This window comes from Salvelinus namaycush, chromosome 3 (genome assembly GCF_016432855.1).
Source record: "Salvelinus namaycush isolate Seneca chromosome 3, SaNama_1.0, whole genome shotgun sequence".
Classification (NCBI taxonomy): domain Eukaryota; kingdom Metazoa; phylum Chordata; class Actinopteri; order Salmoniformes; family Salmonidae; genus Salvelinus; species Salvelinus namaycush.
Window position 1 is genome coordinate 10,899,151 of NC_052309.1, and position 27,896 is coordinate 10,927,046.

At 41.0% G+C, this 27,896-nt stretch overlaps 1 protein-coding gene across 1 annotated transcript in view; it reads left to right on the plus strand.

The window, feature by feature from the left end:
• The window catches only part of cntnap3 (contactin associated protein family member 3), a 187,666-nt gene that overhangs the window by 51,518 nt on the left and 108,252 nt on the right, over nucleotides 1-27,896 (plus strand). Inside the window, exons 5-9 of the mRNA XM_038989461.1 lie at nucleotides 3,227-3,436; nucleotides 22,383-22,564; nucleotides 25,356-25,496; nucleotides 27,144-27,444; nucleotides 27,658-27,807. Of these exons, the coding sequence (XP_038845389.1) occupies nucleotides 3,227-3,436; nucleotides 22,383-22,564; nucleotides 25,356-25,496; nucleotides 27,144-27,444; nucleotides 27,658-27,807 (984 nt within the window). The remainder of the gene's footprint in view (nucleotides 1-3,226; nucleotides 3,437-22,382; nucleotides 22,565-25,355; nucleotides 25,497-27,143; nucleotides 27,445-27,657; nucleotides 27,808-27,896) is intronic.

Below are 27,896 nucleotides of genomic sequence, written 5' to 3' on the forward strand. Positions count from 1 at the left end.
GGTTTTTGTTTTAACCCTCAGTAACTGTTACCTGTGCTATAGTTATTATTATTCTGTAATGACCATTTAACAATGTCATTTGTAACCATGAAAGTAAATGCCAGGGAAGTAGGCCTGTAAACCCAAAATGACATATGTTTTTGTCTGTCATATTCAACTTACAATGCATTGCAAACAATATCAATAAGGTAAAAGCACAAGATAAAAGGTGTCAGTACTCTCACATGAAAGTCTTCTTTAGTCTTTAATCACAGCTCTTCAATCATAATCATGAAAAAGACTGATCTAGTGATTGAAGTGGTTTGATGTGTGACGGACCAAGGCTACCCTGCCTCGTTAGAGGCAGTTAAGTAAGGAGAAATTAGCTTCGGCTCTAAATCTCACTCAACCAGCACACACTGGAGCCTATAATGCACATCTAATTGCTAATAAAAACACTGAACGCAATGAATGGCCTCCACTTTGAGTGTGAATAACGTCTCTACTATTCTCTTCAGTATCCCAGTGGTCAAATCTGGTTGAAATTGGCTCATTACAACCAGCATTACAGCTGATGTTATTTCAACAAGTGTTTCCCACTGGGTTTCTGAATAGAATATATGCATTTGTTTTCCCGCTGAAGATGAGGGTTGTGATTTTAATTTCTACTATCACAGGATCGTAATGTAGTCCCTTATAGCTCAGTTGGTAGAGAATGGCGCTTGCAACGCCAGGGTTGTGGGTTTGATTCCTAAGGGGGACCTCTATGAAAATGTATGGACCCAATACAGTAAGTCGCTCTAGATTCTAGCTTCTGCTAAAATGTAAACAATTAAATGTAATGTTTGGAGTGTGGGATTTTACTACCATACTCTACTGTATAATCTTTACTTGTGAATGTGATGATGGTACTACTATACTATACAGTATAATCTTTACATTTTTACATTTACATTTTAGTCATTTAGCAGACGCTCTTATCCAGAGCGACTTACAGTAGAGTGCATACATTTTTATTACATTTTTACATACTGAGACAAGGATATCCCTACCGGCCAAACCCTCCCTAACCCGGACGACGCTATGCCAATTGTGCGTCGCCCCACGGACCTCCCGGTTGCGGCCGGCTGCGACAGAGCCTGGGCGCGAACCCAGCCCAGCCTGGGCGCGAACACAGAGACTCTGGTGGCGCAGAGTTTCATCACTGCGATGCAGTGCCCTAGACCACTGCGCCACCCGGGAGGCCACTTTACTTGTGAATGTGTTGGTTGTACAGTACTACTATACTCTACAGTACAATCTTTACTTGTGAATGTGTTGATGGTACTACTATACTCTACAGTACACTCTTTACTTGTGAATGTGTTGATGGTAATACTATACTCTACAGTACAATCTTTACTTGTGAATGTGTTGATGGTACTACTATACTATACAGTACAATCTTTACTTGTGAATGTGTTGATGGTACTACTATACTATACAGTACAATCTTTACTTGTGAATGTGTTGATGGTACTACTATACTATACAGTACAATCTTTACTTGTGAATGTGTTGATGGTACTACTATACTATACAGTATAATCTTTACTTGTGAATGTGTTGGTTGTACAGTACTACTATACTCTACAGTACAATCTTTACTTGTGAATGTGTTGATGGTACTACTATACTATACAGTATAATCTTTACTTGTAAATGTGTTGATGGTACTACTATACTATACAGTATAATCTTTACTTGTAAATGTGTTGATGGTACTACTATACTATACAGTACAATCTTTACTTGTGAATGTGTTGATGGTAATACTATACTCTACAGTATAATCTTTACTTGTAAATGTGTTGATGGTACTACTATACTCTACAGTATAATCTTTACTTGTGAATGTGTTGATGGTACTACTATACTCTACAGTATAATCTTTACTTGTGAATGTGTTGATGGTAATACTATACTATACAGTATAATCTTTACTTGTAAATGTGTTGATGGTACTACTATACTATACAGTACAATCTTTACTTGTGAATGTGTTGATGGTACTACTATACTCTACAGTATAATCTTTACTTGTGAATGTGTTGATGGTAATACTATACTATACAGTATAATCTTTACTTGTAAATGTGTTGATGGTACTACTATACTATACAGTATATTCTTTACTTGTGAATGTGTTGATGGTACTACTATACTCTACAGTATAATCTTTACTTGTGAATGTGTTGATGGTAATACTATACTATACAGTATAATCTTTACTTGTAAATGTGTTGATGGTAATACTATACTCTACAGTACAATCTTTACTTGTGAATGTGTTGATGGTACTACTATACTATACAGTATAATCTTTACTTGTGAATGTGTTGATGGTACTACTATACTCTACAGTACAATCTTTACTTGTAAATGTGTTGATGGTACTACTATACTATACAGTATAATCTTTACTTGTGAATGTGTTGATGGTAATACTATACTCTACAGTACAATCTTTACTTGTGAATGTGTTGATGGTACTACTATACTATACAGTATAATCTTTACTTGTGAATGTGTTGATGGTACTACTATACTCTACAGTATAATCTTTACTTGTGAATGTGTTGATGGTACTACTATACTATACAGTATAATCTTTACTTGTGAATGTGTTGATGGTACTACTATACTCTACAGTATAATCTTTACTTGTGAATGTGTTGATGGTACTACTATACTATACAGTATAATCTTTACTTGTGAATGTGTTGATGGTACTACTATACAGTACAATCTTTACTTGTAAATGTGTTGATGGTAATACTATACTCTACAGTATAATCTTTACTTGTGAATGTGTTGATGGTACTACTATACTCTACAGTATAATCTTTACTTGTGAATGTGTTGATGGTACTACTATACTCTACAGTATAATCTTTACTTGTGAATGTGTTGATGGTACTACTATACTCTACAGTATAATCTTTACTTGTGAATGTGTTGATGGTACTACTATACTATACAGTATAATCTTTACTTGTGAATGTGTTGATGGTACTACTATACTATACAGTACAATCTTTACTTGTAAATGTGTTGATGGTAATACTATACTCTACAGTATAATCTTTACTTGTGAATGTGTTGATGGTAATACTATACTCTACAGTACACTCTTTACTTGTGAATGTGTTGATGGTACTACTATACTATACAGTATAATCTTTACTTGTAAATGTGTTGTTTGCAGAGTCTGATGTGGCGTGGTTTGACGGCAGCAGCTGCTTGCTCTACAGGTTCAGCCCTAACCCAACACCAAGTCAAACAGCCAAAGACACCATCTCTCTGAAGTTCAAAACCCTGCAGAACTCTGGGACCTTGATACACACAGAGGGACAAGATGATCACACCGTCACGCTGGAGTTACACAAAGGAAAACTTTTACTCCATCTCAGAAAAGGTACAGTGGCCTCTAGTACAATACAAATCCATTCATCTCTCATGTCCTTTATGCCGTTCACTCTACTTTTTTATGATAAATAGTTTAGAATGTGTTTGGAGCTTACCCAGTGTTTTAGGGGATTAGCCTACCATAGTAAAAATGTTACATCAACTACTATACTTACTACGATGCACAGCAGAGATGGAAAGAAAGTTTCATGTTTACCAGGCATAAGTGGGGCTAAACTTCAGGTGGTCTTATGTTCTCAGCTAGCCAGACTGTCCAAGGCATCAACATATGGTGCACCTCTTAGCAGGGCCATCTGTCTGTTGCATACCACTAGGGTAGAGAGAGACACCTCTCTATCTTCACAGGGAGGTTAGTACAGTAGATATCCACTAAGCATGATCAGCACACCCAAACACACACACACACTGTACTATCAGCACACTAAACGTGTCTAATACACTGCAGACCTACACATAATTATTGAGACACTTATGATAACTTAGGACCATAATAAATTCTGCAACTACTGAATGATTTAAGGCAGGATACCTTATTGCTGCAATCTGCAGTTTGCTGTATACTGTAGTCGGTTACTTAGGTTATCCAATCCAAAACCCAGTAAAGGGTCTTTACTGTGGGATGCTCTGCTATTCGTTAGTAGTGGAATAAAATGAAAACCCCACAATTTGTCACTGGAATAATGTGATTGTCAACATAAGAGGAAATGAAAACAGCAGGTGACAGACTGGACCTGTGCCAAAACAGAATAAAAGGCAAAAAACAATCATAGTTTATCAAACTAGTTGAAGGGATCAAAATTGTCTTCTGCACTTAATCAATCCAAATGGCCTTAGGCTACAGTATAACATTTTACACTACATGATGAATAAGGCCATACTGAAGAGGGTTGTAACTTGTGAGTACACAAACTATTTGAGTGACCAGGTTTAAACATTTAGTTATTGGTAGAAGTAGTAGTGACGAACCTGGATAGGCCAGTCTCCTTGTCTGATCATCTTCTGCACATTTCAAAAACTCAGTTTATGAGAGTTTCTATCCATTTTTTATTTAACATTTATATATTTAACCAGGTTTTCCCATTGATGGCAAGAACTGGGGTTTCTACATGTATAGAAATTCCAATCATAACACTTATAGGCAATCCGCTAGGCAGGTTAGGTTTTCCCTCTAGGGCCTAAAGTCTAGGCACTGCCGTTTCTGTCTACCTTAAAGCCATGCCACATCCATGGCTCTAGCTAGACCTCTCCAATACACTAAATTCCCTCAACAGCAGCTCCAGTTTTCCCTGCAATAGCTGTTCTCTTCTACACAATGTGATTGAATGACGCTGATAGTCAACTAGCCGACAGTAAACCACCGTTAGTGCTGTCATTTTTAAAGGAAAGCTCAGAGGGAGAAAATGAAAACCATCCGTTATGACGGACGAGAGATTATGTCATTCTGTTTATCTTGATATGGACTGGCGCTGACAAAAGAACTGCGGCTCTGCCTCAATCAAAGCGTTTGTCGGGATGCTCTCCCTCTCTCCGTATTTTACATCACCCTTTCTCTCCTTCCCTCTGCGTCTTTATTTCTCTTTCCCTCTTCAAATCAAAATCAAATGTTGTTGGTCACATGCGCCGAATACAACAGGTGTAGACTTTACTGTGAAATGCTTACTTACAAGCCCTTAACCAACAATGCAGAGTTAAAAAGTAAGAAAAATATTTGCTAAATAAAAAAGGAAATATTAACACAATAATGAGGGTATATAACAAGGAGTACCAGTACAGAGTCAATTTTCAGGGGTACCAGGTAGTTGAGGTCATACAGTATGTACATGTAGGTACTGTAGTGGTTAAAGTCACTAGGCAATCAGGATAATTAATTAACAAAGTAGCATCAGCGTGTGTGAAGAGTGTGAGTGTGTGTGGCGTCAATATGCATGTGTTATGTGAGAGTGATCATATTTAATGTGGGTGCATGTGTGTGTTGGAGTGTCAGAATAGTATGTGTGGGTAAAGTCTAGTGAGTGTACATAGAGTCAGGGCAAGAGAGTCAGTGCATGAAAAATGTAATAATAAGGGGGTCAATGTAAATAGTCTGGGTAGCCTTTTGATTAACTGTTCAGCAGTCTTATGGCACTCTGGTACCACTTGCCGTGCGGTAGCAGAAAGAACAGTCTATTACTTGGGTGGCTGGAGTCTTTGACAATTTTTAAGCCCTTCCTCTGACAACGCCTGGTATAGAGGTCCTGGAAGGCAGGGAGTTCGGCCCCAGTGAGGTACTGCCCTCTGTAGCACCTTCCAGTCGGATGCCGGGCAGTTGCTATACCAGGTGGTGATGCAGCCAGTCAAGATGCTCTCAATGGTGCAGCTTGTAACGGTTTTGACTTGAGGTTATTGTTTAATGGGGTGCCAGGTAGGGTGTGCCTACCAGAGAAAATATTGGTTTCTCCTTTTGGTTTGGGAGTGTCACGCCCTGACCGTAGATTGCTTTGTATGTTTCTATTTAGTGTTTTGTTGCACCTTGCAGAACTGTTCGTTTGTCGTTTTGTTGTTTTTGTTCGAGTGTTCATCTTTATTAAAAGTATTATGAATACGTACCACGCTGCACTTTGGTCCTCTTCAACTTCTCCCGACGACAATCGTGACAGGGAGGGAATGAGTCCCATCTGGTCCCTCAAGTCTACACCAATACAAAGGACTCATGTAAAAGTCAGGATGGGAATACACTTTTCATAAACCCTTAAAACATTGGGAAGAACTTTAAAAGCAACTATTCTTTTGCGTGGGTTGTATTACCAACATAAATGATCACACACACATAACAATATAACAAATAATGAGCTCTGGTTCCTCCACAAATGTCCTGTACCTCGGGCCTAAAAAGAGTCCAGCCCGGTAAAGGAGTTCAGGGAACTCAAGTGACCTTTGTCACGCAATGTTTGTCCGTTCATTCAAGTGTAGCATAAACCCAGTCTCAGTCATACAATCAAAATAACTATTATTTTACCACACAACTATAAAGCGTATCAAATACTAATACGTCCTCACTTACAACTAACTACATAAATCATCACGGTATACAGCACCCCAAAACAAATTAAATACCGTATACAAAAAGGTTGTAGTCAGTCGGTCAGTCAGACAATCCAATCCGCCAACAGATCTCCAGCGAAAGGCCACGAAGAACACGGATGCAAAGAGTGGATCCGATCCTGGGTAAACTAGCTATTAAGCTACAAAAGCACACTTTTAAATGCAACAAAACAAACTGAAGAGAGAAGCTTCAGAACTGAGGGTTGAACACATCCTCATTCACGTCTCCATCACAACCCCACTTTTGCGCAGCTGATGCTGGCTATTTAATTGGGGATTAAAGGGGAAGCCCCCTATTGGAAGGAGAAGCACTATTTAATTGGGAATTAAAGGAAAACCGCCCTATTGGAAGGAGAAGCACTGAGACAGTTCAGAAAAATTCAGGGCCGTCACAAGCTGTAGAACATTTTGAGGATCTTAGGGCCCATGCAAAATCTTTTCATTCTCCTGAGGGGGAAGATGCGTTGTCGTACCTCTTCACGACTGTGTTGGTATGATTGGACCATGATAGGACCTTAGTGATGTGGACACCGAGGAATTTGAAATTCTCGACCCACTCCACTACAGCCTTGTCGATGTGAATAGGGTCGTGTTCGCCCTCCATTTCCTGTAGTCCAGATCAGCTCCTTTGTCTGGCCGATGTTGAGGGAGAGGTTTTTGTACTGGCACTACACTGCCAGATCTTTGACCTCTTCCTTATAGGCTGTCTCATCGTCGTTGGTGATTAGACCTACCACTGTCGTGTCATCTGCAAACTTATTGATGGTGTTGGATTTGTGAGTGGCCACACAGTCGTGTGTGAACAGGGAGTACAGGAGGGGACTGAGCACACACCCCTGAGGTGCTCCCATGTTGTGGGTCAGCATGGTGGATGTGTTGTTGCCTAACCTCAACACCTGGGGGCAGCCCGTCAAGAAGTCCAGGATCCAGTTGCAGAGGGAGGTATTTAGTCCCAGGGTCCTTAGCTTAATGATGAGCATGGAGAGCACTATGGTTTTGAACACTGAGCTGTAGTCAATGAACATCATTCTCACCTAGGTGTTCCTTTTGTCCAGGTGGGAACGGGCAGTGTGGAGTGCGATTGAGATTGCTTCATCTGTGGACCTGTTGGGGCAGTATGCGAATTGGTGTGGGTGCAGGGTTTCTGGGATGATGGTGTTGATGTCAGATTGCTTGTCTTGAAGCGAGCATAGAAGGCATTTAACTTCTCTAGGGTAGGGGGCAGCATTCGGAATTTTGGATGAAATGCATGCCCAAATTAAACTGCCTGTTTCTCGGGCCCAGAAGATATGATATGCATATAACTGGTAGATTTGGATAGAAAACACTCTAACGTTTCCAAAACTGTTGAAATAGTGTCTGTGTGTATAACATAACTGATTTGGCAGGCAAAAACCTGAGAAAAATCCATTCAGGAAGTCTTTTTTTTTCTATTCAATGCCATTACAGTATACATTGACTTAGGACTTAAATTGCAGTTTCTATGCCTTCCACTAGATGTCAACAGTCTTTAGAAATTGTTTCAGGCTTGTATTCTGAAAAATGAGGAAGTAAGAGCAATCTGAATGAGTGGACCCTAAAGTGTCACAGAGCTTTTTCATGCGCAAGACCGAGAGAGTGCGTTTCTTGTTTACCTTTTAAATTGACGACGTTATTGTCCGGTTGAAATATTATCGATTATTTAGGCTAAAAACAACCTGAGGATTGAATATGAACATCGTTTGACATGTTTCTATGAACTTTACGGATACAATTTGGATTTTTTTGTCTTCCTGTTTTGACTGCGTTTGAGCCTGTGGATTACTGAAGAAAACGCGCAAACAAAACGGAGGTTTTTGGAAATAAAGAGACTTTATCGAACAAAAGGAACATTTATTGAGTAAATTAATGTCTGCTGAGTGCAACCATATGAAGATCATCAAAGGTAATGTAACGTTCGTTCTTCTCCTCGTCTGAGGAGGACCATGGATCGGACCAATATGCAGCGTAGGTTGAATTCATAATGATTTATTTAAAGACAAACACGAAGCACACTTGAACAACTACAAAATAACAAACGACGTAAACAGACCTGAACATGAGAACTTACAGACAACGAAGAACGCACGAACAGGAACAAACTAACAAACGAAACAGTCCCGTGTGGCACAAACACTGACACAGGAACAATCACCCACAAACAAACAGTGTGAACAGCCTACCTTAATATGGTTCTCAATCAGAGGAAACGTAAAACACCTGCCCCTGATTGAGAACCATATCAGGCTAATTGAAAAGAACCCAACATAGAAACACATAACATAGAATGTCCACCCAGCTCACGTCCTGACCATACTAAACAAAGACAAAATAAAGGAAATAAGGTCAGGAATGTGACAGGTAAGGGATTAATTTTATCTCTATTTCTGACTTGTGTAACTGTTCTACTTGGCTGGTTACTGTTTGTAATGATTTGTCTAGTGGGCTATGTTCTCAAATAACCATAAGGTATGCTTACGCCTTAAAGCATTTTTTAAATCTGACACCGTGGTTGGATTCACAAGAAGTTATTCTTTAAACCTATGTAAAATATGTTTTGTTTTCTGAATTTTTATAATGAGTATTTCTGTATTTGAATTTGGCGCCCAGCAGTGTCACTGGCTGTTGAAGAGGTGGGACGCTAACGTCTCACGTACCCAAGAGAGGGTAAGTTGTCTGGTAGGCTCACTGGGATAGCTCTCGGCTGGGTTTCCCTTTGTAATCCATGATAGTTTGCAAGCCCTGCCACATCCGACAAGCATCAGAGCCGGTGTAGTAGGAGTCGATCTTAGTCCTGTACTGATGCTTTCATGTTTGATGGTTTGTTGGAGTGCATAGCGAGATTTCTTATAAATGTCCGGATTGGTGTCGCGCTCCTTGAAAGCAGCAGCTCTAGCTTTTAACTCCGTGCAGATGTTGCCTGTAATCCATGGCTTCTGGTTGGGGTATGTACGTACCGTCACTGTGGGGAAGACGTCATCAATGCACTTATTAATGAAGCCGTTGACTGATGTGTTAAACTCCTCAATGCAATTGGATGAATATTGGAACATATTCCAGTCTGTGCTAACGAAACAGTCCTGTAGCTTAGCATCCGCATCATCTGACCACTTCCAAATTGAGTGTGTCACTGGTACTTCCTGTTTGAGTTTTTGCTTGTAAGCAGGAATCAGGAGGATAGAGTTATGGTCAGATTTGCCAAATAGAGGGCAACAGAGAGCTTTGTCTGCGTCTCTGTGTGTGGAGTGAAGGTGGTCGAGAGTTTTTTTTAGTTGCACACATGATATGCTGGTAGAAATGAGGTAAAATGGATTTCATTTGATTACCTTGTTACTTATCATCTGTAGCTCAGTTGGTAGAGCATCTGATGATTTATCACTCCAGTGTTAATTTGCTAAATTGTAATTATTCGATTTATTGCCTACCTCCTCATGCCTTTTGCACACATTGTATATAGATTCTCTTTTTTTCTACCATGTTATTGACTTGTTTATTGTTTACTCCATGTGTAACTGTGTTGTTGTCTGTTCACACTGCTATGCTTTATCTTGGCCAGGTCGCAGTTGCAAATGAGAACTTGTTCTCAACTAGCCTACCTGGTTAAATAAAGGTGAAAAAAATAAAAAATAAAATAAAAAAAATAAAATGGCACTTGCAACAGAGGAAAGTGGCTTCAATTCCCGGGAAGGCCCATACATAAAATGTATGCACGCATGATTGTAAGTCGCTTTGGATAAAAGTGTCTGCTAAATAGCATATATTATTTATCAGTGGTTTTTTTTCAAATTTTTACAACTATCCTCTCTCCCCTCTCCTCTCTCCCCTCTCCTCTTCCCCCTCTCTCCTTCCAATTTGTTTCATGCAGTAATTTACCAATGTAAGCTCTGTCTGTCTCTTTCACTCAGTCTTTCTCTTCTCTCTCACATGAATGTAATGTTGTGTCTATTGAATTAGTGTGACTCTTCCTCGGTTTTAATGCAAGGTTGAATTATCTGCGTAATTTAGGTCAGTACCTCTCTGACTGTGTATTAGACCTGAAGCTATGATTAAGCAGCTATTTACTCAAGAGTCAAATCCTGATAAGAAACAGTCCCAATACAGAACAGCATTGACATTGAGTCCTCTATACAGGATAGTAAAAGTGCCTCGAAAGCAACAGTAACCAGCATACTGTACCTCTCGTACCTTCAACGTTGATGGATGTCACAATATGACCATAACAATGTAGAGTAGACAGAGATGGTTATCTGGGGGGATTGACCTCTCTGCAGTTTACTATTGCCTTGTAACTCTTGTCATTCCCCTGTCAAGAATCTTTCTCTGCGCAGTTTGTGTTACTGTGATGGCTAGCCTTAAATTAAACGCTGGTCTCCTTGGTTGCGTCCTAGATGGCACCCTATTCCCTTATGTAGTGCACTTCTTTAGACCAAGTCGTGCACTATAGTATAAAAAGAATAGGGTGCCATTTGGGACGTAGTCCTGGTCTTCCTCTTTGAGGTAACCAGTGAGTTCCGTTTGTAAGAGGGCCTTATCACGGCTGTGTGAGGGAGAGTGAGGGAGGGTGGCAGGGTCTTGTAATGGCTGTGTGAGGGAGGGAGGGGTGGCAGGCCAGTCTTCCTCTGCTTCTCTGAGGATTGGGGAAAGGACAGATTTACGGTGCTATAGGGGCACACTGCACTTTAAAGCTGTGACTATACAGGCTCTGGCAGGAACCCTCTATAGAGAACATGGAGAACTACTATAGCACGATACAAATGCCACCCCCTGTATCTGCTCTGTCAGTTACATTCAAACATGTATGCATGTGCATGCTCACAAACATACGTACACAGACACTCAAACAACAAGTACGCACACAAACAAATACATATGGCTTTGTTGTGAAAATGGATAAATATTGAATTCTCTACACATAACCTATACACCTATTGTTGAGGAAAACCACAATACCATTCTTCCACATACACTCTGCCCATACATCTATCCAAACACGCAAATACAGTATATGTACAAGCACAGCCATACTGTATGTACACACAGTCGCAACAAAGCTTTGGTCCAAGGCTTTTCATGAGGCAAGCCTGTGCAATCAATATGGCTGCAGTGCTCACATTGAAAAACATAGGCTGTTCACCCTCCAAGGAGCAGACAGACAGCCACAAGCTGTTTGCACCAACTTTGCTGCCTGTGTGTGGAAATGAATGAAATAAATGGATTGCCAAGATTTATTTCCGGTATCCAAAACCATTCTATTCCCTCTGTAGTTTACATTAATCAAAATGCCTGTTTATATTGTAAACCATTGGCTCATATTTCACTCCAATTCCTAACTGTCAACTGTAATATTTATTGGATGCAAATATATGAGGGTCAATGTGACCTGCTCCAGTGCATTCTGGAAGTGGGGTGATAACTGTATCCAACTGAGTTGAGATTATGTCAGCCACACAAGAGGTTGGTGGCACCTTAATTGGGGAGAACGGGCTCGTGGTAATGACTGGAGCGGAATTAGTGGAATGGTATCAAATGCATCAAACACATGGTTTCCAGGTGTTTGATGCCGTTCCATTTGCTCCGTTCCGGGCATTATTACGAGTCGTTCTCCCCTCAGAAACCTCCACTGGTCAGCCATAAATATTGTGGGTTACATACTGTAAATTCACAGAGGTATATTGAGGATAGTTTTGTGAACTAAAATATAAAAGCATTTTGCTCTGGCCAATAGGACTGTCAGTCAGTCAGGCTGTTTGTTTGTATTGGTACCCGTTCCATGTCATTATGTTCACTTTGCAGAACGAGAACCAACTTTCTTACTTTCTGTTTACTAATCAATATAACAAACAACCTGTTTTATTATAAAGCAATAAGGCTCGAGGGGGCGTGGTATACAGCCAATATACCACGGTAAGGACTGTTCTTATGTACGACGCAACACGGAGGGCCTGGATACAGCCCTTAGCCGTGGTATATTGGCCATATATCACAAACCCCAGAGATACCTTATTGCTATTATAAACTGGTTACCAACATAATTCTAACAGTAAAAATAAAATGGGTCATACCCATAGTATTCTTAAGCAATAAGGACCGAGGTATGGTATATGGCAAGTACACCACGGCTAAGGGCTCTTCTTCACCATGACACAACGCGGAGTGCCTGGACACAGCCCTTACACGTGGTATAATGGCTATATATCACAAACTCCAGAGGTGCCTTATTGCTATTTTAAACTGGTTACCAGTGTAATTAGAGCAGTAAAAATACATTTTTTGTGATATACCACGGCTGTTAGCCAATCAAATCAAATTTTATTTGTCCCATGCATCGAATACAACAGGTGTAGACATGACATTGAAATGCTTACTTACAAGCCCTTAACAAACAATGCAGTTTTAAGAAAAATACAAACAAAAAAAGAAATAAAGTAATAAATAATTAATGAGCAGCAGTAAAATAACAATACCGAGGCTTTATACAGGGGGTACCGGTACCGGTACAGGTTAGTCGAGGTAATTGAGGTAAAATATACATGTGGGTAGAGTTATTAAAGTGACTTATGCATAGATGGGGCGGCAGGGTAGCCTAGTGGTTAGAGCATTGGACTGGTAACCAAAATGTTGCAGTTTCAAATCCCCGAGCTGACAAGGTACAAATCTGTCAATCTGCCCCTGAACAGGCAGTTAACCCACTGTTCCTAGGCCGTCATTGAAAATAAGAATTTGTTCTTAACTGACCTGCCAATGTAACGATTGTCGTCGAGAGGAGGACCAAAGTGCAGCGTGGTACGTATCCATAATATTTTTAATAAAGATGAACACGCGAACAAAAACAACAAAACGACCAACGAACAGTTCTGAAAGGTGCAACAAACACTAAACAGAAGATAACCACCCACAAACACAGGTGGGAACAGGCTACTTAAGTATGGTTCTCAATCAGAGACAACGATAGACAGCTGCCTCTGATTGGGAACCCTACCAGGCCAAACACATAGAAATACAAAACAAGGACAACATAGAACACCAGACATAGAATGCCCACCCAAACTCACGCCCTGACCAACCAAAATAGAGACATAAAAAAGATCTCTAAGGTCAGGGCGTGACAGCCAAGTAAAAAGAAAAGAAAAGATAATAACAGAGTAGCAGCAGTGTAAATGCAAGTAGTCTGGGTAACCGTTTGATTTGATGTTCAGTAGTCTTATGGATTGGGGGTAGAAGCTGTTTAGAAGCCTCTTGGACCTGGACTTGGCGCTCCGGTACCACTTACCATGCAGTAGCAGAGAGAACAGTCTATGACTAGGGTGGCTAGTTTGACCAGCTGGCAAGTGTCATTTTTAGGACCTTCCTCTGACATGGTAAAGAGGTCCTGGATGGCAGGAAGCTTGGCCCCAGTGATGTACTGGGCAGTACGCACTACCCTCTGTAGTGCCTTGCGGTCGGAGGCCGAGCAGTTGCCATACCAGGCAGTGATGCAACCAGTCAGGATTAGAGGTCAACCGATTAATCGGAATGGACGATTAATTAGGGCCGATTTCAAGTTTTCATAACAATCGGTAATCGGCATTTTTGGACACCGATCATGGCCGATTACATTGCACTCCACGAGGAGACTGCGTGGCAGGCTGACTACCTGTTAGGCGAGTGCAGCAAGGAGCCAAGGTAAGGTGCTAGCTAGCATTAAACGTATCTTTATATAAAACAATCAATCTTATCATAATCACTAGTTAACTACACATGGTTGATGATATTACTAGTTTATCTAGCTTGTCCTGCGTTGCATATAATCGATGCAGTGCCTGTTAATTTATCATTGAATTATTGCCTACTTCGCCAAACGGGTGATTTAACAAGCGCATTCGCGAAAAAGCACTGTCGTTGCACCAATGTGTACCTAACCATAAACATCAACGCCTTTCTTAAAATCAATACACAAGCATATATTTTTAAACCTGCATATTTAGTTAATATTGCCTGCTAACATGAATTTCTTTTAACTCGGGAAAATGTGTCACTTCTCTTGCGTTCTGTGCAACAGAGTCAGGGTATATGCAGCAGTTTGGGCCACCTGGCTCGTTGCGAACTGTGAAGACTATTTCTTCCTTACAAAGACAGCCAACTTCGCCAAACGGGGGATGATTTAACAAAAGCGCATTTGCGAAAAAAGCACAATCGTTGCACAAATGTACCTAACTATAAACATCAATGCCTTTCTTAAAATCAATACACAGAAGTATATATTTTTAAACCTGCATATTTAGTTAAAAGAAATTAATGTTAGCAGGCAATATTAAACTAGGGAAATTGTGTCACTTCTCTTGCGTTCATTGCACGCAGAGTCAGGGTATATGCAACAGTTTGGGCCGCCTGGCTCGTTGCGAACTAATTTGCCAGAATTGTACATTATTATGCCATAACATTGAAGGTTGTGCAATGTAACAGGAATATTTAGACTTATGGATGCCACCCGTTAGATAAAATACGGAACGGTTCCGTATTTCACTTAAAGAATAAACTTTTTATTTTCGAAATGATGGTTTCCGGATTTTACCATATTAATGACCTAAGGCTCGTATTTCTGTGTGTTATTATGTTATAATTAAGTCTGATTTGATATTTGATAGAGCAGTCTGACTGAGCGGTGGTAGGCAGCAGCATGCTCGTAAGCGTTCATTCAAACAGCACTTTCGTGCGTTTGCCAGCAGCTCTTCGCAATGCTTCAAACATTGCGCTGTTTATGACTTCAAGCCTATCAACTCCCGAGATTAGGCTGGTGTAATCGATGTGAAATGGCTAGCTAGTTAGCGGGGTGCGCGCTAATAGCGTTTCAAACGTCACTCGCTCTGAGACTTGGAGTAGTTGTTCCCCTTGCTCTGCAAGGGCCGCGGCTTTTGTGGAGCGATGGGTAACGATGCTTCGAGGGGGGCTGTTGTCGATGTGTTCCTGGTTCGAGCCCAGGTAGGGGCGAGGAGAGGGACGGAAGCTATACGTTACACTGGCAATACTAAAGTGCCTATAAGAACATCCAATAGTCAAAGGTATATGAAAATACAAATGGTATAGAGAGAAATAGTCCTATAATTCCTATAATAACGTCAACCTAAAACTTCTTACCTGGGAATATTGCAGACTCATGTTAAAAGGAACCACCAGCTTTCAAATGTTCTCATGTTCTGAGCAAGGAACTTAAACGTTAGCTTTTTTACATGGCACATATTGCACTTTTACTTTCTTCTCCAACACTTTGTTTTTGTATTATTTAAACCAAATTGAACATGTTTCATTATTTATTTGAGGCTAAATTGATTTGATTGATGTATTATATTAAGTTAAAATAAGTGTTCATTCAGTATTGTTGTAATTGTCATTATTACAAATAAATAAATAAAATTGGCCGATTAATCGGTATCGCCTTTTTTTGGTCGTCCAATAATCGGTATCGGTATTGGCGTTGAAAAATCGTAATCGGTCGACCTCTAGTCAGGATTATCTCGATGGTGCAGCTGAAGAACCTTTTGAGGATCTGAGGACCAATGACAAATCTGACAAATCGCTGAGCTGTAGTCAATGAATAGCATTCTCACATAGGTGTTCCTTTTGTCCAGGTGGGAAAGGGAAGTGTGGAGTGCAATAGAGATTGCATCATCTGTGGATCTGTTTGGGCGGTATGCAAATTGGAGTGGGTCTAGGGTTTCTGGATAATGGTGTTGATGTGAGCCATGACCAGCTTTTCAAAGCACTTCATGGCTGCAGACGTGAGTGCTACGGGTCGGTATTAATTTAGGCAGGTTACCTTTGTGTTCTTGGGCACAGGGACTATGGTGGTCTGCTTGAAACATGTTGGATTTACAGACTCAGACAGGGAGAGGTTGAAAATGTCATTGAAGACACTTGCCAGTTGGTCAGTGCATTCTCGGAGTACACGTCCTGGTAATCAGTCTGGCCCTGCGGCCTTGTAACGGCAGCCATCCTCTCTGGCTCCATCTTACATCATTCAGGGCTCTACCAACCCAGATTATAATGTCTGATATACCACGGCTGTCAGCCAATCAGGGTTCGACCAAGACGTTTTATTATAATCAATATAACATGTGATCAGTTTTCCTCTGAAAGTAGTCATAATATCACAGTCATAATATTAGTCAGAACATTTCAACATGCTTCTCCTTCATCATTCTTAATGACTAAGTTTGTCAATGATTATATGTAGACCTATTGTAACGACTGTCGTCGGGAGAAGGAGAAGAGGACCAAAGTGCAGCGTGGTACGTATTCATAATACTTTTAATAAAGATGAACACTCAAACAAAAAAGACAAACGAACAGTTCTGCAAGGTGCAACAAAACACTAAACAGAAAATAACTACCCACAAACACCAGGTGGGAAAAGGCTACCTAAGTATGGTTCTCAATCAGAGACAACGATAGATTGGGAACCATACCAGGCTAAACACATAGAATGAGAAACATAGAATGAACATAGAATTCCCACCCCAACTCACACCCTGACCAAACCAAAATAGAGACATAAAAAAGGAACTAAGGTCAGGGCGTGACATCTATTAAATGTTTATGGTTCACTGAACTAAGCACAAGGTGTATTCCTTGCCATGTACTGCAGCTGGATAGCTGCTGTTTTCAGCTTTTTTTGCAGAATTGATTGTAGGTTATGCAGTGTTTTAGAGCAAGTGTTTACGATCACAGCAATATGAGTATGACATGTTGAAATAATTTAAACAGCCTGTATCTAGATAAGATTATTTTTTTGCCATTGGTAATCTGATTTTAAGTTGCAGCAAACGACAGTAACATGTGCAATACAATTAAGTTATGCTGTTTTCAGGTTGTTCCCATGAGTACTCCAGTTTATTCTCCATCAAATATAGTGAGATTATATGAGACAGATTGTTCAGAGACACAAGGCATTCACTACCTAACCTTAGGAAGAGCTATGGCTTTCATGGTTGTCCCTTTAAATAAGATCTCTGCATTTCCGCTGGTCAACAGCAGACATGTACATAAAATGGCAGTTTTCAGACGGCCATTTAGACAAATGAGTTTGTGTAGATAATATAGAATTGCTGTACATTACTGTGTGCCCATCTATTTTTCTATTTCCAAACTGTCTCCTTTAGCATCACTGTACCTAGGCAGTATTTCACCAGCATGGTTTATGTAAGTGTTACATTTCAAATGGGCCTTGGTCAGAATTAGTACACTATATATACAGTATAGATCAAATCAAATTTTATTTGTCACATGCGTCGAATACAACTGGTGTAGACTTTACCGTGAAATGCTTGCTTACACAAAAGGAATAAAGTAAAATGCCCAAGAATGGAGCAATATATAGGGAGTACCACATCAATGTGCAGAGGTACAGGGTATTTGTGGTAGATATGTACATGAAGGCAGGGTAAAGTGACCAGGCATCTGGATAGATTATAATAAGAGTAAAATAAAGAACAGAGTAGCAGCATCAAATGATGAGTGTAAAAGTGCATGTGTGCATGTGTGTGGGTTCTGTGTGAAAATGTCAATATAGTGTGAGTGAGTGTGTATATGGTGTACAGTGCATTCGGAAAGTATTCAGACCACTTCATTTTTTCCACATTTTGTTACGTTACAGCCTTTGTCACAAACTGAAATTAGGTGAGATCCTACACCTGTATTCTGTCCCTAATTTTGACCCTTGACCCTGGGGAATAGGGTGCCATTTGTAACGCATTAGGTATGGGCCAAACTGCCTCTGCCACGAAGAGAGCTCAGTTAATCAATACCAACAGATGGATATTTATTTGTTTGTGAAGCTCGACCTCAAGACCTCTTAAATGTGTCTCATCCCATCTCTCTTCTCAACTAATCTGACATCATACAAATAACCTCTACATAATTGATGTGTTAAAGTGACACACATTCATCATTTGCAGAAGTCTCTCTCTCTTAATGATGTTGTAGCCTCTAGGTACGTCCCAAATTACTATTCCCTATATAGTTCACTACTTTTAACCAGGGCCCTTTAAAATTCTGATCAAAAGTAGTGCACTATGTAGGGATTAGGGTGCCATTTGGGATGCAGGTCTCTCCACTATAACCAGCTTCTCCGAAGAATGTCTAATACATATTTAATTACGGAGTGCATTTGCTTCACTCATTCCTTCTTCCCAAGCACCACAGTACTGCACTGCTTCTTTTCCAGACGTGGGTTCAAATACTATTTGAAGTACAGGTAGCTGTGTTTGATTGAGCTTGCCTGGTACAATGGAACCAATAGTAAAGTCCCAAAACTTCAGAACCCTACCCATCTAGCACTCCAGGCAGGCTAAAGCAAATGCTTAAAGTATTTGAAATATTTCAAATAGTATTTGAACCCAGGTTTGTTATTTACTGCAAGACAAAAATGTTCTCCCAACATGTTATGAGGTTGCGGACTGTAAAGATGGACCTGCTAGAGTTCATACTATATCATGAATTATGTCCTGCTATCTTTTACAAGCTGCGGTTTTTTAAATGATGCATCATTACTTATTGGTAGTCTTTCTTTAGCCAGTATGGTTGGTATAGTATACTGTACAAGACAGTCCCCAACAAGAATAACATGACTGTGAAGTTCATGGGTTCTCAATGTGGCTGTGTGTCTCCCAAGTGGCACCCTATTTGCTATATTGTGCTCTACTTCAAAGGTAGTGTACTATCTTAGAGAATAGAGTGCCAGATATCCCGAGTCTCATGCCTGAAATACAGTTCAAAAGCTACTGTAGTTTAAAACATTGAAACACTGATCCTTCAAGACACCTGCCCTGTACAACCTTATGACGTCTGTCTTCTCAAAGGCAGCACACTCATATATCTTAATTTTCACTTTTTGGTATGGGCCATTAAGTCATGGATTGTGATAAAGGTTTTTTCACTAAGTCACTTACATGCTTACCACACCGCCCGTGTTGCGTGTGCAAGTGTTGCAAAATAAATGTACACATACTGTATATGCTATTCAATCATTTCGTTGAAACTGCTGATACCCGTCAACGGGCTTCTGCCTAGCCAGGTGCTAAAATAGAACTTGGTTCTATTTTACATGTTTGGCGCGCTGCAAGTCCCGCCTCTACCATCTCCTCATTGTTTTTTAGGAGCATATACCCACGTGGGTGATTGAAAGATGAACTAGGGCCACACTCCAGTCCATTTCATGGTGGTAATGCTCCTTATAGTTGGTTGCCAACTGCCATATAAAATCAGAAGAAGAAGAATGTACTAGGTTTCCCCTTTTTATCTGTGGATTAATTGTCAGAGTTGAGAACACAGGATTTTGTATGATTCAACATGTGTCAAAATTATACAAAGATCCAGCAACATAAAAAAAGGACCATATGCATTTCAGGTAAAACAACATCACAATGTTTATTTTCCAGGACAAATTAGCTAGCAATCGTGAACAAAAATGTAAACGCAACATGTAGTGTTGGTCCCATGTTTCAAAAGCTTATTTCTCAAAAATATTGTGCACAAATCTGTTTACATCCCTGTTAGTGAGCATTTCTCCTTTACCAAGATAATCCATCCACCTGACAGGTGTGGCATTTCAAGAAGCTGATTAAACAGCATGATCATTACACAGGTGCACCTTGTGCTGAGGACAATAAATGGCCACTCTAAAATGTGCAGTTTTCTCACACAAGACAATGTCGCAGATGTCTAAAGTTTTGAGGGAGGGTGCAATTGAAATCCTGACTGCAGGAATGTCCACCAGAGCTTTTGCCATATAATTTAATATTAATTTCTCTACCATAAACCGCCTCCAACATCGTTTTAGAGAATTTGGCAGTACGTCCAACCAGCCTCATAACTGCATATCACATGTAACCACAGCAATCCAGGACCTCCACATCCGTATTCTTCACCTGCAGGATCGTCTGAGACGAGCCATCCGGACAGCTAATGAAACAAGGAATATTTCTGTCTGTAATAAACCCCTTGTGGGAAAAAACTACTTCTGATTGGCTAGGCCTGGCTCCCCAGTGGGTGGGCCTATGCCCTCCAAGGCCCACCCATGGCTGCACCCCTGCTAAGTCATGTGAAACCCACAGATTAGGGCCTAATGAATGTATTTCAATTGACTGATTTCCTTATATGAACTGTAACTCATTGAAACTGTTTCATAGTGCGTTAATATTTTTGTTCAGTATATTTGGTTCACAGTTGGTTTGGGTATTTTAACTTACGTGTCATGAACGCGTCTGGTGGGGATAAACAAAATCAACACACCGTTTTGTCAGCATTTTCGGTTGATTGCACAGATGAAGCCATGTTGATGATATATTGAGTAGTTGACTGGCATCTCTCTTACTGATGTTTGTGTCTCTTGAATGATTTAGTATGTGGTGACCTAAACACTGGAAACCAGTGGTGGCGGTCTCACAGTAATGGGTGGAATGGAATTAATGGAATGGTATCAAACACATCAAAAAACATGGTTTCCATGTGTAATATACCATTCCATTCCAGTCATAACTACACTATATATATATATATATATATACAAAAGTATGTGGACACCCCTTCAAATGAGTGGATTCAGATATTTCAGCCACACCCTTTGCTGACAGATGTATACAATTCAGCACACAGCCATGCAATCTCCATAGACAATTACTGGCAGTAGAATGGCCTTACTGAAGAGTTCATGTCAGTTAGTCAAATATCTGCCCTGCTAGAGCTGCCCCGGTCAACTGTAAGTGCTGTTGTTGTGAAGTGGAAAAGTCTAGGAGCGACAACCGCTCAGCCGTGAAGTGGTAGGCCACACAAGCTCACAGAATGGGACCGCCGAGTGCTGAAGCGTGTGTCGATTGCAAAACTCACTGCCGAGTTCCAAACTGCCTCTGGAAGCAACTTCAGCACAATAACTGTTTGTCGTGAGCTTCATGAAATGGGTTTCCATGGCCGAGCAGCCACACACAAGCCTAAGATCACCATGCGCAATGCCAAGCATCGGCTGGAGTGGTGTAAAGCTTGCTGCCATTGGACTCTGGAGCAGTGGAAATGCATTCTCAGAAGTGATGAATCACGCTTCACCATCTGGGGGACCTGACGGACGAATCTGGGTTTGGCGGATGCCAGGAGAACGCTACCTGCCCGAATGCATGGTGCCATCTGTAAAGTTTGCTGGATGAGGAATAATGGTTCGGGCTGTTTTTCATGGTTTCGGCAAGGCCCCTTAGTTCCAGTGAAGGGAAATCTTAACGCCACAGCATACACTGACATTCTAGACGATTCTGTGCCTCCAACTTTGTGGCAACATTTTGAGTAAGGCCCTTTCCCGTTTCAGCATAGCAATCCCCTGTGTACAAAGCGAGGTCCATACAGAAATGGTTTGTCGAGATCGTTGTGGAAGAACTTGACTGGCGTGCACAGAGCCCTGACCTCAACCCCATCGAACACCTTTGGGATGAATTGGAACGCCGATTGCGAGCCAGGCCTAACCGCCCAACATCAGTGCCCAACCTCACTAATGCTCTCATGGCTGAATGGAAGAACTTCCCCGCAGCAATGTTCCAACATCTAGAGGAAAGCCTTCCCAGAAGAGGGGAGGGTGTTATCGCAGCAAACGGGGGACCAACTCCATTTTAATGCCCATGATTTTGGAACGAGATTTATTTTCATGTAGTCTATGAGCCATCCTCGCCTCACCAGTCTCCACTGCTTGAAACGTACAGTATTTCCTTATTCTAGCATTGCCTGTCCTAGAAAGGAAAACACTTCTATCAGACTATTACCAGAACACGTTTTCCTCTGTGATTAATGTATGGTTTTCTTTCTGTGTCTCTGTTGTATTCCAGGTAAAAGTGTCTCTCCTGGTCCTGAGAGCCACGTGGTCGTGTCACTGGGTAGTCTTCTAGATGACCAGCACTGGCACCACGTAGCCATCGAGCGCTTTAGTGGCCACCTCAACTTCACTGTGGACAAAAGCTCTCAGCAAATCCAGGTTCCTGCAGAACTCAGTCCTTCCGAGATAAACGAGGTGTGTTGTCTGTGACCTGTTTCTCAAATAATTCCACACACACACACACACACACACACACACACACACACACACACACACACACACACACACACACACACACACACACACACACACACAACCATTCCTGCATGCTTGCTCTTTCAAATATCACCCTCCATTTGTCTCTAACCGATGCGTTCATAGATACTGTACAACTTAAACACATAGGAGACACACACTCAAAATAAATATAGCTTTGTAGCAGGGGTGTTGATTATGCCATTGAATTCTCTCCAAGAGGGATTCATTCAAGGCCGCTAATGATTAAGATTAACCCAACCTCCATACAATATTTCTAGACTGTTTTAATAAATGGCCTATAGAAATACTTCTCTATTGAAATTGAAACACAGTTGAGCTACTGGTCATAATCTACATGAGTCCTATTGAGACATTTATGTACATTGCCATTGTAGTCCCTACCTGAATACACAGATTGGGATAATTTCTTTAATCTACTCTTCTGCGCTCTGCTCTATGCTACTCTGCTCTATTCTGCTCTGCTATACTCTTCTACTCTGCTCTTCTACTCTGCTCGTCTACTCTACCCTGCTCTGCTCTTCTCCTCTACTCTTCTCTTCTACTCAACTTTGCTCAACTCTTCTACTCAGCTCTTCTACGCTACTCTTTTCTTCTTCTCTACTCTACTCTGCTCTACTCTTTACCTCTACTCCACTCTGTCCTGATCTACTCTACTCTTCTACTCTGCTCTGCTCCGCTATTCTATTCTACTCTACTCTGCTTTTCTATTCTATTCTACTCTACTCTACTCTGCTCTACTCTTCTACTCTACTCTGCTCTGCTCTACTCTTCTACTCTACTCTGCTCTTTCCTTCTACTCTGCTCTACTCTGCTATTTTCTTCAACTCTACTCTGCTCTACTCTGCTCTTCTATTCTGCTCTTCTATTCTGATCTACTCTACTCTGCTCTACTCTACTCTGCTCTACTTCGCTCTTCTACTCTGCTCTACTCTACTCTGCTTTTCTCTTCTGCTCTACTCTGCTCTTCTCCTCTACTCTTCTCTTCTACTCAACTTTGCTCAACTCTTCTACTCAGCTCTTCTACGCTGCTCTTTTCTTCTTCTCTACTCTGCTCTACTCTTTTCCTCTACTCCACTCTGTCCTGATCTACTCTACTCTACTCTTCTACTTTGCTCTGCTCCGCTCTTCTATTCTACTCTACTCTGCTTTTCTATTCTACTCTACTCTACTCTACGCTGCTCTGCTCTTCTCTTCTTCTCTACTCTACTCTACGCTGCTCTGCTCTTCTCTTCTCTTCTTCTCTACTCTACTCTACTCTGCTCTACTCTTCTACTCTACTCTGCTCTTTTCTTCTAATCTACTCTGTTCTACTCTACCCTTCTGCTCTACTCTACTCTGCTCTGCTCTGCTCTTTCCTTCTACTCTGCTCTACTCTGCTATTTTCTTCAACTCTACTCTGCTCTACTCTGCTCTTCTATTCTGCTCTTCTATTCTGCTCTACTCTGCTCTGCTCTGCTTTACTTCACTCTGATAACTCTGCTCTACTCTGCTTTTCTCTTCTGCTCTACTCTGCTCTTCTCCTCTACTCTTCTCTTCTACTCAATTTTGCTCTACTCTTCTACTCTGCTCTCTTCTCTACTCTACTCTGCTCTACTCTTTTCCTCTACCGTACTCTGTCCTACTCTACTCTACTCTACTCTGTCCTACTCTACTCTACTCTATTCTACTCTACTCTTCTACTCTGCTCTGCTCTGCCCTTTTATTCTGCCATTCTATTCTGCTCTACTCTTCTACTCTATTCTACTCTTCTACTCTGCTCTACTCTGTTATTTTCTTCTACTCTACTATTTTCTTCTTCTGTACTCTGCTCTGCTCTTCTACTCTACTCTGCTCTTTTCTTCTTCTCTGCTCTACTCTACTCTTCTCTTCTGTTCTACTCTGCTCTGCTCTGCTCTTTTCTTCTACTTTGATATTTCTTCAACTCTATTCTGGTCTTTTACTGTGCTCTAATCTACTCTGCTCTTCTCCTCTGCTCTGCTCTTCTCTTCTGCTTTACTCTGCTCCTTTCTTCTACTCTACCCTGCTCTACTCTGCTCTTCTCCTCTACTCTTCCTCTCAATTTTGCTCAACTCTTCTACTCTGCTCTACTACTCTACTCTGCTCTTTTCTTCTACTCTACCCTACTCTACACTGCTCTTCCACTCTACTCTGCGATTCTCTTCTACTCTACTCTTCTCTTCTACTCTGCTCTACTCTACTATTCTACTCTACTCTACTCTTCTACTCTGCTCTACTCTACTCTACTCTTCTACTCTGCTCTACTCTACTTTGCTCTGCTCTACTCTGCTCTTCTCTTCTACTCTGCACTTTTCTTCTACACTACTCTGCTCAACTCTGCTAATTTCTTCTACTCTACTCTGCTCTACTCTGCTCTTTTCCTCTACTCTACTCTGCTCTTCTCTACTCCACTCTGTCCTGCTCTACCTTACTCTGCTCTACTCTGCTCTATTCTTCTACTCTACTCTGCTTTTCTCTACTGTACTCTGCTCTTCTCGTCTACTCAACTCTGCTCTGTCCTACTCTACTCTACTTTACTTTACCTTTTTATTCCTTCCAAAACATATGCCATCAATGAACGATTTCCAATCTCATTTGGTCTATCACCACTTGTTGAAGGTGTTACTATATCAAATTCCCATATCATGATAATATACTGTAGGTAAGAACATGTTGGAATATTAACTTTGGCTTGATGTTCTTTCACAAGATTAGCTATGGTGGCATCCAGTGCCATGGAAGTCAGAGGGTTATGTCCAGGAGGAACTTCCATGGGTGCCTTGAGAACCTGCTCTGGAACGATGTGAACGTGATAGATCTGGCCAAACAGCAACAGCAGGTCTCCATCACGGTACGTTTGCAAAGGGGAGGGAACACATCACCTCTACATCACTCTCCAACCAAGGTGCATGAATTAAGTAGCAAACTGAATTTGAAAGAAAATTGAACAACTCTTGGAGGTTGATAAAAAATTGTATAAAACCAACTTGTTTCGGCCCTTAGCCATCCTCCGGGTTTGCTACCTCAGCCTGTTGAACTGTAGGTGGTTGGTGATGGGTTTATTATTTCTATGTTTTATTTATTTAACCTTTATTTAACTAGGCTTACCTGGAATTATCTGGGATTTATCTGCTGACCTGGAATTATCTGGGATTTTTCTGCTGACCTGGATTTATCTTGGATTTATCTGCTGACCTGGATTCAAATAGTATTTGTTTTCTTTCAAATACATTAGCTGAGCTTGATTGAGCAAAATTGAACAGGTGGAATAGTCGCAAAAGTATTTAAAAGGAAACAGAGATATTACAAATCCCATAGTGCACCTTGTGTGTGTGTGTGTCTGTGTGAACTGCTGGAAAATCAGACCTCCCTGCATCTAGCTGCTCCTCTATATAACAGAATCCCCTCAATACAAATGGGTTATTTTCATGTTGATTGGTCCATTAATGAGGGGAGTACATTGAACAGAGAGTCTGAATCCCTCTAGATGGTGTTTAGCTCTCTCCTAAACACATTTTACCGTCTTGTAAATTAATACCTTAACTGCTCCAAAATGAAGTAGCGAATGGAGGAATAAGCAGAAATAATTCATGCGGGAAAACTGAAATGAATAAACACCCACACATCTAACACAGAGAATACCAGTAGCCAGAGATGAGATATGACCACTTGTTTAAATGTAATAAATATGCTAGGGAAATGAAAGTGAAGTCAGTCTCTGGAGTATACTTTGAGGACATATTTCTTTCTTATTTTTCAGTGGTTAAAGTTTCTGCTCACTACCATAGCATACTGAAAACACTCTGTTGCAGTATATCACTTTCACTGCTGCAGCAAACAGCTTGGAGACATGATCTACTGTTTCCCTGTTGTAGTTACTGTACAACAATGTCATACTATTATAAAGATACTGCTCTGATATCACTTTGAGCTAGACAGTACTGTAATACACCATTTTCGCTCAGCAGCAGACCATGAAACCATCATTACTGTACAACCACCATCCAACAACAATGGTCAACACATTAGATGGCTAGACCCTACTCCCAGACAGACACACAGTATGATTTCAGTCATAACTTCAGAAAGTTGCATTTGACTAGCCTGATTAAGATGGTCCATGTTATTACTAGCTTAAACCAGACTGAATGCTGGGCTCACCATTGTTTCACTGAAGCAAAACAATGGTTGAGTGCTGAATTCAGTCTGGTTTAACCTGGCTAGCATGACAGCAATCGTCTTTGTTTGCTTTGCTAATGCCCTGAGATCATATACCTCAGATCCCTATAAGGTTGAGGACTCTCATTATGATATGTATTATGAATGTCCTCCTGCTGGACATTTTGCTGATTAGATGGATCTCTTCTAATGCCATTCGCAATAGACTCAGGTAAGATGTCCCTTAGCTTGATTTCACCTTCTTGCTGAGGACTAGTTAATATTTAGTTGTTTTCCATTCCATTATATATATATATACATACACACCCTTTTTTTTTAGGGCAATGTGACCTTTACATGTGCTGAACCAGTCTCTGTCCCCGTGACGTTCGCCGGCGCGCAGAGTTTCCTCCAGTTGCCAGGGGCAGCGCAGCAGCAGAGAGACGGCGGCAGGGTTGCCGTGGCGGCGGTTGGCGTGGCGATCAGCCTGCAGTTCCGGACCTGGAACAGAGCGGGCCTTCTGTTAACCTTTGACCTCCAGCAGCAGGCGGGGAGCCTGTGGCTCTACCTGAGTGAGGCCAGAGTCAGGCTGCAGATACACAAGGCTGGAAGATACACAATCCTAGTGGACGTCACTGCAGGTCAGATCAACAGTAACATACGGTTGTTGTGTTGTGAAGTTTTGATCTCTGAGAATAACACAATCTCATTACCCTAAATAGCTAATCACTGGAAAAACAAAAACATCCTTATTGCACCCTAAGACTGTTACGCAAAATATTGAGTTGAGTTGATCAGGATAATGTCCTATATTATAGGTAGCTAATAAACTCTTGTTTCCTTTCTGTCCATAGGATTTGGTCTGAACGATGGCCAGTGGCATTCAGTAGACCTAACTGCAAGGAGAGGTCATCTGACCATCACTGTGGATAAAGAGGAAGACTCCGCGGCTCATGCCAGCCCATCTTTCCCCGTGGTATCAGGAAACAACCTCTTCTTTGGAGGTGAGAGAAAGCAACATGCATCATACACTGAGTGTACAAAACATTAGGAACACCTTCCTAATATTGAGTTGCACCCTCTTTTGCCCTCA